The sequence below is a fragment of the Neomonachus schauinslandi genome, chromosome 12, assembly GCF_002201575.2.
Source record: "Neomonachus schauinslandi chromosome 12, ASM220157v2, whole genome shotgun sequence".
Lineage (NCBI taxonomy): Eukaryota > Metazoa > Chordata > Mammalia > Carnivora > Phocidae > Neomonachus > Neomonachus schauinslandi.
In genome coordinates, this window is record NC_058414.1 from 40,355,245 (window position 1) to 40,368,419 (window position 13,175).

Genomic DNA, 13,175 nt, shown 5'->3' on the forward strand with positions numbered 1-13,175 from the left:
GTATGAGACATGAACAGAAGTGAGCAAATGATGGCACCTTTTGATGGACTGCCACTAACCATCTCCCAAAGCTACCTGCCCTGCTCCCAGCCCTCCATGGGTACTCTCCAAAGCTGATGAGTCTCCCTGTGCCTCTGTCTCAGGCAAGCCATGTGATATCCAGATTTCACTTCTCATTTTCCAAAATGAAAACTTTGGGCCAGTATGATCTCTAACATCCCTGGCAGCTCAAACATTCTATAATTCTATCATTGTTGCAAACTCCAACCCCGATCCCTGATTTTAAGCCTCTTTTTCACAAACATGAAAATTATCATCTTAGGTAACCAAAGAATCCTAGAAAAAAGCGTGGACTGTCAAAATATTTTTTTTTTTCTTGCTTCGGGATCTTATCCACAGCCAAAGCAATTTTATAAAAACTTCTACTCAGTATTCAAGAGATACATTTCTCTTCCCCAGAGAAAATTAATCATAGGCAAGGACTGGAAAAGGCAGTTTCCCCAGAGGAAGCTTAAGCACACTCCCGCTGAGAAGCTCATTCTATTTTAATTTGCCAATTAAAAGTGGCCTGGGAAATCACATATTGTCGTTATCTCGCTAAAAATACTATACTTGTCACTCTCTTTCCTCTCTCTGGAAAAAGAACACTCACATAGCCCAACTGCTCCCCACAGCTTCGATTTGATAGCCCCCTTAAAGGACTGGCTTTATCTAGGGTCCACTGGGGATGGCACCTTCTGCTGTTCTTGCTAACCACAAATCCCACAGATCTCCAGTCACTAATGACACTATTTATGGGATATTTACCATATCCATGATATTTACTAAGCATTGAGAAGAGTTTAAAAGGTACTAAAAAGCTTGTTTTCAGCAAATTAATGGCCACCCTCATTAGAAAACAGAGCCTTATAACCAGGTCTTTTAAATATCCCAGCTATAGCATCTTTGGGTTCTATTTGGCTCTTATTCAACCCCTCCTGCTGTCTTGCTTGGTTATCCGTGGAATAACATTACAAGCATGGTACTGATGTTTGAGATTACTCCCCTGTAATGATTTTTTAAAAGCTTGATTTTTATTGGTATGACAGTTACACATTTCCTTCTTTTATAAGCTATATATTGAGTTGACATCACATATGGGGAAATACAGTGATTTGTTACTACTTTTCAGTTTCTAGTGAATCCTAAAATGACTAAAGAGCAGGAGTAAGAAGGAAATACTGCAAAGATTCTGAATAATGGCTCGTATTTAATAATGTGCCTTTGAATAATATAATAATATAATATTATATTATAATAATAATAATGTAATAATAAATGCTAAAGCTATGTATTGCCAAATTTACATCCTCGAAGAGTCCACTGACTTCTGCTTAATAAAAACACACATCACTATAGCTCACTAGGGGAAAGGCACTCTGCCTATCTTTTATCAAAGGGTATGATTACCTTATTGCCTTGATATCCCTTCGGGCCTGGATCCCCTGGAGGTCCACTAATGCCCTGCTCCAAGGTGAAAATCAAGAATTAGTTCCTTACACAAAAGGCCAACCAAGAATGAATCGTCCATTATGGTCCCTAGAGATGCTGAGTTTAGAAGTCGGACTATATATCTCGGACTTACGTTAGGGTTACATGTGACTGAGAAATGGAATGAGATAAAATTGCTCATGTCAAATAGGCAGCTTCTAAAATAGTACTTAAGCTGAGAGCAAACATTTATTCACGAGGTGTTTGCTTTCGAAGCCTGTGTTTCCAACCTTACGCCTGTGCTGGACGCCCTTTGTGAAAAATTTTGAATGAACAACAATTTTTTTTTTAATATCTAAGTCATTTGTAACTGAAAGTTGGAGCTTCTAATGACCCCATGATAACCAGAGTTACTGCCCTGCCCCAGTACAATTCTAGGCCAAAGCAAAGGAGTTGATGGTTAACTAGATGCTGTCTAGGAAATCTTGGGTCAAGTTATAATTTTCAGTACACTTTCTGAAATACTGAAATTAACTCCTCATATACACACACCCTCCCCCCATGAAAACTTTAGAGTAGGCGAGTCCCCAGGCTGGGGGAAAAAAACTGATCTAAATTATTTTTTGAAATCCATGGAGTATGCTTAACTTAAATGCCTTAAGGAATTATTCCATGTTATCGAGCATTAAGTACTTATAATGATGGAACAATACAAATACTGTAATTTAGATAAAATGCATAGTTCTTCCAACTACATGACAGTAGCAAAACAAAAATAGTTACATCTTCTTTGTAATTGCTTTAGATTTATCTGTCTTCCTACACCAGAATTTTTAAACTTTTATCCCTCTACTAAGTAAACTCACCCGCCGGTACCTATCTTTGGAGAGCCTGAATTAGTTACTCAAAATATTAGGGTGGTGATTTCCAAACTTGGTTGCACATTGCAATCACCTGGGAATCTTTAAAAGTACTGACGCCTGGCTTCAATCCTTAGACATTCTGATTGAATTGGCAGAGAGAGCAAATGGGCACAGTGGGTTTTAAGAGCTTCCTAGGTGATTCTAATCCTATTGTTTTAATCTAATCTAATCAGACAGATTTGGTTTAGCCTCCTTACCTGAAGTCCTCTGGGTCCCTTTGGTCCATGTGGTCCTAAGGATCCCTGTGGAATAAAATTAATGGTAAGTTGCTCTAAATACCCATCTTCAAATGCAATGATTTTAGGTGAGAAGAAGGGAATGCGTTCTCAGTAATGGCTAATCTTCCCAGGTTATCCAAACAGCAAAGCCAACGGATGCATTATTAACAAAATGATCCTAGTTAATAAGCCAACTTGAGGTCAAATTTTCCTTTAGTAAACTCCATGAAAACACCATTTTAGATGTAAGTCCTTCACCTGTATATTGAAATTTTGATCAGAGTAAAGAATTTATTTCTTAAGATTCTTCAGAAAGCAGTACACTTAGTGGAATATTGTTTCTTTCCAACAAGGCAAAGTCAGTTCAATTGACAATTTAGTGATTTTCCACGATGTCTAGATCACTCTTTTGCCCATCATCAAGACACACAACTTGACAAAATAGTGTTTATACTCAACCCTCTTTTAATAGAAAAAATATTTTAATATGTTCCATAAGTAGGAAACCCTTTAAAATTTATTTTTATGAGAATATAATATAGTCTAGTCTCTCTCACATTTTCCTTTTTTTTCTTACCAAAATACAACCTGTTCATAACAGACATACCTTAGCAATTATAGAAAAAAGCAAAAAAACAGGGGAAAAAAATCACACAGAAGCAACTGTTATTAACATTTTAGGCCTATGCAATAATTATATTTCTTTAAATAATTTGAAAAATAAATAAATAAATAAATAATTTGATTAAAGGGCATATACAATTTTGTGCCCTTCTTATCTGGTCTTCCATTGTATCAAAAATATTTTTCCATGTCATTAAAAACTCTTAGTAAATGGAATAATATTCAAGAATATGAATCTATCATGCTTTATTTCCCTAGTATTGACATTTAAATTATTTCTGATGATTACTCTTTTAAACAGTATTATAAAGAACATCTTTGTGTATAAATCATGTCCTGCTTCTGATGGACTCCTAAAGATGGTGTTCTGGAAGAGGATGACAGACAGAGACGATGAGCACATCCAAGGCTCTCTCACTCTCTTTTGTGGCTCACACCATACATTGAAAGAAAAAGCAAAACTTCCCTTCATAGAGTTTGTTCAGATTTCCATTCCTACTCCCTGAGTAGAGAGAGTGCATCTTCACCTTACAGACTCCGCATCAATGCTGAGTATTATATATTGTCTCAGTGTTTGCTAATTTGACAAGTGAAATAATATTTTAATATGTTAATTTCACTTATCTGACTGCTAATACAGTTGGATTTTTTTTTCTTTTATTAGCCATTTATATTCCCTCTCTTGTGTCTCTTCATGTTCTTTGTATGTTTGACTTATAAACTTATATGAACTCTTCCTGTCAAGGACACTATATTTCATTGACTCTAGACATGCATTTTTTTTCATATTTTTACATCTCTGACACTAAGATATGTCTTACAGCCAATTGCATCTTCTGTTTATAATTGGCAGCACTTTTTCTTTTTTTTTTTGGCACAGAAAATAATAGGGCATTTAACAATCCCTGACATCTTAGTCAATGAAATATGATATTAACTCTTCGTCAGCCATTTTCATTTCAAATAGTTTTCACAGTTACTGTTTAACTTTTCATTTTTGTTCTTCTGTGTCCCTCCTTTTGTATTTTCAAGTCCGTGCCCGTCTCCCATTTTCAATTATCCTCCAGGCAGAATCTATTCATTACTACAGTTTCATTTTGCCCAGAGATAATTACCAAGCCTACATTTTTCAGATCCACCTGCACTTTAACTCCACAATACTTTAAACGCTTTCACAAAATCTCAAGCTATTTAAAATGCTTAGTTACATAGGCAGGTGTCATTATCTTATTCTCTGCTTTTCACCTTTTGCCTGTTTTTTTTTTTTTCCTTAGCTCTCTCCCATAATTAAAATACAGATATGGAAAGAGTTGAGATCTTGGTAGCATGCTGTTAATAGTTCTTAAATATACTGAAAACTATTTTTACTCTGTACATTTTTGGATCCTTTGTCATTAGGTTTCAAACGTACTCTCTGTATATTTCTGGTCCATTAAGGAACTCCTTAACATATTTAATGTTGTCTCCAGTTTAAATACTTTATTCATATTTATTTTTTAGCGAAAGGTAAATACCTACCCAATTGCCTGTGGCTTGCTGCAATTTCAAAATTTCGAACCCCTGTCTCTGCCTAGTTCTGCCACATTACTCATAATTATTTTGTTAACTTATCCCATAGAGTTCTTCACTCTATTTTGGAAAGTGCTTGCTGTCAGTGTTTACATCTGAAAACAAAAATTCCATTTTTACCTGATTGGAGCTTGAGTTGACTTTGCGGGTTAAATTATTCTTTTCGCCATAACATTCTGTAGGCCTGGCCTCAAAGGTTAGGGTGCCACAAAGCAAGATCTTAAAGGTCCATAGGAAAGGCATGTGGGGGCTCCATTAACTAAAGTTAGGTATGGCTTTGTTTTCTGCTTCATGTTTCACAGATGTGAAAATGGAGCCAATAACTTCCCAACTGCAGTAGTGTGAGCCAGGTAATGCATCCCAGGAATTTCCTCTTCAGGAAACTCAGCCCCAAAGGGATCACAGCTGTTAACATTTTAAAAACATGTTCCTTACTTTGTCACCTTTTATTCCTGGTTTGCCACATTCTCCACTTTCCCCCTGAAAAATAAATAAATGAAATAAATAAGAAGGCATTTGCAGTTTTTTGGGGTTAGGATTCTTAAAAAAGATTTCTTATGACATAAGCAACCTGATGGGTTATACACAAGTTTATTTGGGCATTGCACTCTGAAAAATTTTATCCATGAGTCATCCTTAACAGAATCAAATCCGCGACACCATCTAGTGAGGCTTAACATTGTTGAGAGGTGGATGAAATTAAAAGGAAAGAAACAAAGGTTTACTGAGCATCTACCATATGCTTTTTGTGTGTGTGATTTACTTGAATCCATATCACGGCTCAATGAGATCAGTTTTACAATTTTATTTTGGAGATGAGAAAACTTACACTCAACAAGATAACTTCTCTCGATCAAGTAGCTCAGACTCACAGTCCCTATTTTTTCCACAACACAATACTCCATCCTGAGTACCAACTTTGATCAGTTAGTAGTAAGAAAAAGGTCCTAAGACCATGCCATGGCTTGGTGGGGAAAGGAGCCATAAAGACTTGGGTGGAGGGGTGGCGCGCCTGGGTGGCTCAGTCGTTAAACGTCTATCTTCAGCTCAGGTCATGATCCCAGGGTCCTGGGATCGAGCCCTGCATCAGGTTCCCTGCTCAGTGGGAGCCTGCTTCTTCCTCTCTCTCTCTCTCTCCTTCTGCCTCTCCCTCTGCAGCTCCCCCTGCTTGTGCCCCATCCCCTCTGTTAAGTAAGTAAAATATTTTTTAAAAAAGCCTTAGCAAGAGGGGATGGGCAGGGTGGCAAGCACACTGTTACTTCCCGTCGTCACACTCTCCTGTCCTGCCTTTCCTGGAATAGCAATGAAAAAAAGAACTAACATTTAAATTATGCTTTACAGTTTACGATCAATGTTATTTTGCAGACATAATCTGTTAAGCTGCCGTTAACTGTCTGACATAGATATTATTAGCCCAATTTCACAGACTGAGAATTTGTGATCCCAAAGGTTAAGTAACGTGCTCATGTAGAAGGAGAATTGGGACCTCTGAATACTAATCCATTGTATCAGATTTCTAAGACTTTGAATAATTAGAACTAAAAGGTAGCAAAGGCCATTAGAAAAATGACTAAAGTTAGAATTTTCAAGGGCTTTCATATTTTTTTTCTGAGCCTCAAGGCAATTCCTTTTTAAAATGTTTTATTTGAGCACAACTGACACAAAGGGTTACATTAGTGTCAGATGTACAACATAGTGATACAACTTCTCTATACATTATGCTCTGCTCACCACCGTGTAGCTACTATCTGTAACCATAGGACACTATTACAATATCACTGACCATGTTGCCCCAAAGCAATTCATATTTTTAAGATATGGCAACTCAACTGAAGAGCTTAAATGAGTTACTTACACGTACATGCTAGCCAGTAACTCCTAGCCCTGTGCCCTCGCTACTGTCTTGTTTCTGCTGCTGCTTTACCGTCCACGTGTTGTAAGGCACGCTACTCAAAGCACCACCACACAGTGATGTAAGAGACTTGCACTACGGTGAACATCAGTGCCCTGCCTCCATTAAAGAAGACACGCGGTAAAAAATGAATGTCAACGGAACAGTGTATTTAGTGATAGAGTGGATTTATATTCCGATGCGAGCTTTATCTCATCACAAAATACCAACAAGCAGTTCACAGATCAACAGCCAGTCGGCAGACCACGCTTGGAATAGCATTGCTCTAAGAAGGGAAATAACAAGTGTAACCACCAATCATGGATCCAAAGTCCAAAGCCTTTACATTACTGCTAATCCCCACAACAGATTATATTAGATTAGAGAGAGGGAGGAAAAGGAGGTTCAGAGAGATTAAACAGCTTGCCCATGACCACAGGCTTGAGTCTGTTAGATTCCCAAGTCCATGTTCATCAACCACCCAACACTGAACAAGGCAAGCCGCCATGGTCTGCAAGTTACTTTCCGCTAGCCTAGGGTACTACATGGGTGTTGCTGGCATTGGGAGCAGGAAAGAGGGAGGTACAATTCCTCGATCCAGCTATGCCCCTGTTCAAAAGCAATCTGTTCTCTCTCTACATCAAACTGACCCAAGAAAAACTGAGATTTCACTTCGAACAAACTGAACATTTATTTCTGAATGCAAATGGAAAATCACTCTTGAGGAATCAATTAGAAAGCAATTAATTTAATAATGTTGGGTGGAAATAAAATGAGTCAAGCACCAAAATATAAAACAGAAAAGTACCATAAATACACTCAAAAAATTCTTTTGGCCAGGATTCACATTCCATTTGTCCAGACAGATTTGTTAGCTATAGGGTCCTGAGGAACAGCATTTGTTTTGGGGGCAGACTTCCATCAATGAAAATATTGTACTCATGTTATTTGCCTCTGCAAAGGCGTTTTCTTTTTTGGTGGGCTCAGTAATCCCTGTGGAATGGTCACAATTACACAGTTTCAGAGAGCAAGTGCTTCCAGAAAGCTATGAACAGATTAGCTCTGTTTCCAGCCTCTGATTTCTGATGTTACTGTTCCTGGTGAAATTCTGGTTTGAATGTCAATGGTTCGGGGTCACTTTACTCTGACAGCTTGTATTTTCCAAATGAGAACTCCACCAGTGATTCTGTAATTTCCCAGAAGGTTAAATGAGTCTTTTCATACATATAAATATACATGAATATATATATATGTGTGTGTGTATGTGTGTGTGTGTGTGTAAATATATATATAGTGTTCATGAGTAGCTCATATTATAAATCAAGATGGGGGGCCTGGATAATTTTCTTCAACTCTATGTAGGACAATTTTACAATCATGAAACTTTCTTAACTTTCCTGTATTATCATTGGTTCCCTGCCTCTTCGTAATAGCACCTTACATTTATAGATAAGCAAAGAGTTTATAATACATTGTCACATCCATAATTCCATTTGATTCTCCAACCACCCTGTAAATTAAGGAAGCCTACATTAATCCAGTTCTATACAGATGAAGAAAAAGGCACTTAACATTTCCAGTGATTGGAGATATATTTATTTGCTTGTATGTAGACTCACCTCTAATATATGCAGGGCCCAGGGCAGGAGTGCAGGGGGAGGCCTACATACCATGTATCGAAATAGTTGAAAGTTATACATTAAGCTAATAACCTACTAATGTTCTAACTTCCTTTTTCGACAAGTGTACCTTCAAAAGGAATACAAAATGAAAGAATTTTGGTATTCCTCAGAGGTCCATGTGCAAGTTCATCCCCATGCCCACAGCCTACAGCCCCGCCCCCACTTGACTCCTCCCCACTTCTGGTTCCTTCGCCCCAGGAGGAACCGATGCACAGGAAGGTGCCCCAGGCCGCAATACAACAAAGCTCCTACCAGGGCCCCCTCCTGCCTCAACAAACAACTTGCATTTTGTTTCCCCTCAGGCCCAGGAAAAAGATGGACAGAGGAAAGAAGTTTGTATCTGCCTTCAAAGCAGGCTCAGGCCATTTTGCAGGGACTTCTGGGGTCTTGGTTACCTAATGTCCTGTAACTTCTTGGCTCCCATAGGGGTCGGGCTGGAGGAGACCCAGAGTGAAATCTCTGGCCCAGGTCTGAGGGTTGTAGATTGAATGAGAGAGGCATGCTCTGCTTTCAGATAGAAAATCTGCTAGCAGAGAGCACAGCGGCATGAACCTATGAAGGAACCATGGAACACGCTCAAAGGTTCTGGAGCCCCCATCCACCTTACTAACTTGTAATTGGCAAAGAATCCTAAAATAACCTATTAGCCCATAACTTTTGTTTGCTTGTCAACTTTACTCCCCCTGCCTACCAGACGCCTACCCAGCTTTACCCAGACGCCTGAGTATATGAAGTAAGTGGTTCCTTATTGCTTCACCAGGATGTTACAGGAAAGGAAGCACCACGGGAGAAACCTAACTGTTGTGTTGCTGCATCCATTTGTATGTAGAAACTTTGAGTCTGGATATCTGTGCTGCAGGCCTGCTGCATTGGGGTTCTCGTGTTTGCCCAGCTGAGAGAGGCTGGATCCTGATCTCAGGAATCTTAGGGTGCCTTTCACCCCTACAACATGTCCTGTATCTTAAGTTCTATTATTATTTTGTGTTAACAGAGTTAAGAGTATACTTAGGACTTAGGGAACCCAGACTTACAAAAATAAAGGAAAACAACTTTTATTAAGTACATAAATACAGTTAGGTTTCTTTTTCTTCCTGAAATCCTGGTCTACCTATTGGTTGTTATCAACTTACCTTCTCACCCTTGTACCCAGGAATTCCCTAGTTGAAAAAAGAAAGAAAGAGTAAAACATATTAGAAGACATTGCTGAAGGAAGTATTTGATGTTTTTCATTTACAAAGTATAACAAAACACATTTGTATGTCAGGAAACTAAGACCACATACAGAAATGTAAGCGATGTTACTTCTCTTTGAGCTTAGGGAATGCACATTGACTAGGGAGAAGAAAAGAACCTACTTTTCCCTTAATTACATTCTATTCTCAGTTCCACATATTTTTTCAAACCCAGTTCCTTACCCGTGGGCCCACAGCTGAAGGAGAGACTAGACACCGAAACTTGTTGTAGAAGGGACAACCTGTAATGCTCCTTTCAAAATTGTTGTATTGACTTTTAAACTACGAACCGTCCCAGCTGAGAATGTTTCACAGAGGCTGTTGGAGAAATTGGCTTTGAAAATGAGCTAAGATAATGGCCTTTCCAATGTGTGTAAATATTTATATCCATTATGGTCCTCCTTTCAAATTCGGGCTGGAATATAGAACATCAACGAAATGAATGGTTCCTTTATCAACGCTAATGAGACAGTGATCTTTAAGTTCCTATATTTTCTGTCCTGCTAACTGCGGGCCTGGTGCTTCTGCTCCCCTTCTGTGTCACTCCGGGGAATCCTGCACAGCCTCCTCCATCATGTCCCTGCCCGAGAGCCCTTTAGGTAATATACTACTGAATATTAAGTGAACTGCAAAATTACCAACTTTAAGCAACAGCAAGACTTTTTCAAATAGGATTTCATGTCCTTTTCCTACAACAATAGCTTTTAAGTATGAAAATAGAATTGTAAGACATAGTTTAAGTGAACTGGACAAACCAATGGAATAAACAAGCTATTATTGCAGTTACTTGTGTCATACTACAGAATTCTGGTTTGTATGACTTTTCTTACAAGAGGCAAAAAAGGAAAAACTTCGGGAAGGAAATAACACATCTCTCCTAATGAGCAGTCACTGAGAAATTGGACATAAAAATAGAACTACAATCAAAAATATTGTTACACTATAATTTAATTCATCTTAGAAAAATTTATTAGCATAAAGGGTTTAAGTTTTTATCATGGGCTTAAAATTAAAGGCCACATTATAGACAGTTAAATTGGGGTTCTTGATGAAAACAATTCACGTTCTCAGCACTAAGAAATGCTGGACCTCCAGCCTCAGGAATTTGGGGGTGCTCCATATTAAAATCCTGTCATTATTTTATGTTAAAAGAATTAAGACTGTATTTAGGAAGGAGTCAACATAGCTTATGAATAGAAACCTTACTTTTTACAGCATTCTCTTTTTTCCCGTTTTTCTTTCTGAAATCTCTGGTCAATTTATTGTTTGGTTGCTATCAGCTTCCTTCCTTCCTTTCAGGACATCTTAATTACTAGTTTTAAACTAGCCCAATTTAAAATATCCAAAACTGCACTCATCGGTCTGCCAAAATTGCTTCTGACTTTCCTGTTTCTATTAATGGTACCATCATATTTCAAATCACACAGAATCAAATGTTTATAATTATCTTTTCTCTCTACTTGCCTCTTATACTCCTTTAATCCAACCAATTAAAATTCTCCACCAGCTTTCACTGCATTTAGTTTTAAATCCATCCTCCCTACCCCTGCCAGCAGCGCCCTCCGTAATCCACCCCTGCCTATCTCCATAACCTGTTTATCACCACTCTTTGCCAAGTTCTGGCTTTCTTCCCATTTCTCCAGCCTGCCGGGCTTATTCCCATTCAAGAGTCTCTGTACCTACTGCTCTCTCTGCCTAGAATACCCTCATGACCTTGTTTTATGTTTCCAGAACACATCTCGCTGATGAAATCTCATTTGTTTGCCTGTTTATTGCTCTCCCTGCTAGAAGACTGTATGAAAACAGGAATTATCTGTCTTGCTCACTCCTGTATCTCCAGCGTGTAAAGAAGGGCCCAGCATATAGCACGTGCTCAATAAATGTTTGCTGAATATATGAGTCAGAGTCGGTCCCCACAGCCTTTTCATGGTTCTCACAATGGTCTCTTTTCTACTCTATCACCACTGTGGCCCAATTCTGCCCAATAGAATGTGAGCTTCATATAGAATTTAATTCCCTAATAGCCACATTTAAAAAGCAGCAATGAACAGGTGAAATTAATTTTTAAGAATATATTTTACTGAGGGGCACCTGGGTGGCTCAGGTGGTTAAGTGTCTGACTCCTGATTTCAGCTCAGGTCACGATCTCAGAGTTGTGAGATTGAGCCCCACATCGGGCTCTGCGCTGGGCATGGAGCCTGCTTAAGATTCTCTCTCTCTCCCTCCCCCTTTGCCCCTGGCCCCCCCCCCCACTCTCGCATGCATGTGTGCTCTCTCTCAAATAATAATAATAACAATAATAATAATATATTTTACGGATCCCAATAGGTCTGAAATACAGTCATTTCAACATGTGACCAGTATAAAAGTTATTAATGAGATATTTTATATTTTCTTTGATACTAAGTCATCAAAATTCATTGTGTATTTTACTCCTACAGCACACGTCAATTCAGACTAGCCATGTTTCAGCTGCTCAGTGAGCACATATGGTTAGCAGCTTTCATGTTGGCCGAAGCAGCTCAAGCCAGTGTCCCTGTTCTCATACAGACTGTAACAGAAAACCTTCTTCTAAGTGCTCCTTCCTTCTGCTTATTCCCACTTCAATTTCTCCTTTAGAGTCATGCCAGATTAATCTTCCAAGTACACAGCTCTTGGGTTGTACACTTCATCTAAATCTCTCACCTAGCAAAGCATGGAGCACCCACTGTGATCTTCATGCTGTTTCTGGCAACACTCCTCTTCAGGCATCCCCCCGCACCATTTTCCAACACATCGCCTTCCCCCAGGTGGCTGCTCATGGCAACCTCTAGCTGGAATGCCTGTTGCTTTTCACCTTTCTGTTCTGTCCTTTCCTGTCCCAATTCTGCACTCTCCAGGAGTTATCCTATAAAACCTACCCTGGCTTCACTATCCTTTGAGTGCCCGTAATAATTTGTGTATGCAATTTTTATAATATTTTGACATTCTGCTTCATAGTGTAGCTATTTTTGTTAATTAAAGTATAACTGACACACAATGTTATGTTAGTTTCAAGTGTACAACATAGTGATTCAATTTCTCTTTACATTATGTTCTGCTCACCACAAGGGTAGCTCCCATCTGTCACCATACAGCCCTATTACAATACCACTGACTATAGTCCCTATGCTGTACCTTTCATCCCTGTGAATTACTCGTTCCATTACTGGACGCCTATACCTCCCACTCCCCTTCACCCATTTTGCTCATCCCCCCCACTTCCCTTCTGGCAACCAATATTGTAGCTATTTTAAATAACTTAATCTCTCCCATAACAAACTTTTCAAAAACCATAAGCACTTTGTCTTAATTTTATTTTCGCAAAATAATATGCTTTATATGTAGAAGGCACCTAAGAAATATTTCCTAAATGAATAACACACATTTCTGAATGAATTTCCATTGTTCATAAAGTTGATTAAAAACACCGAGAGATCAGTTTTTAAAACCTCTGGCCCTGACTCGTGGGCTTTCGCCAAGGGGACAAGCCAGGAGGAGCAATGTGATGGCCTTTTTTTAACTCACCGTACACATTTCTCTGCTCT

At 38.7% G+C, this 13,175-nt stretch overlaps 1 protein-coding gene across 1 annotated transcript in view; it reads right to left on the minus strand.

Annotated features, from left to right (window-relative positions):
* The window catches only part of COL28A1 (collagen type XXVIII alpha 1 chain), a 163,281-nt gene that overhangs the window by 135,904 nt on the left and 14,202 nt on the right, over positions 1-13,175 (minus strand). Inside the window, exons 7-10 of the mRNA XM_021689683.1 lie at positions 9,508-9,534; positions 5,240-5,284; positions 2,591-2,635; positions 1,450-1,503 (exon numbers count right to left, since the gene is read on the minus strand). Of these exons, the coding sequence (XP_021545358.1) occupies positions 1,450-1,503; positions 2,591-2,635; positions 5,240-5,284; positions 9,508-9,534 (171 nt within the window). The remainder of the gene's footprint in view (positions 1-1,449; positions 1,504-2,590; positions 2,636-5,239; positions 5,285-9,507; positions 9,535-13,175) is intronic.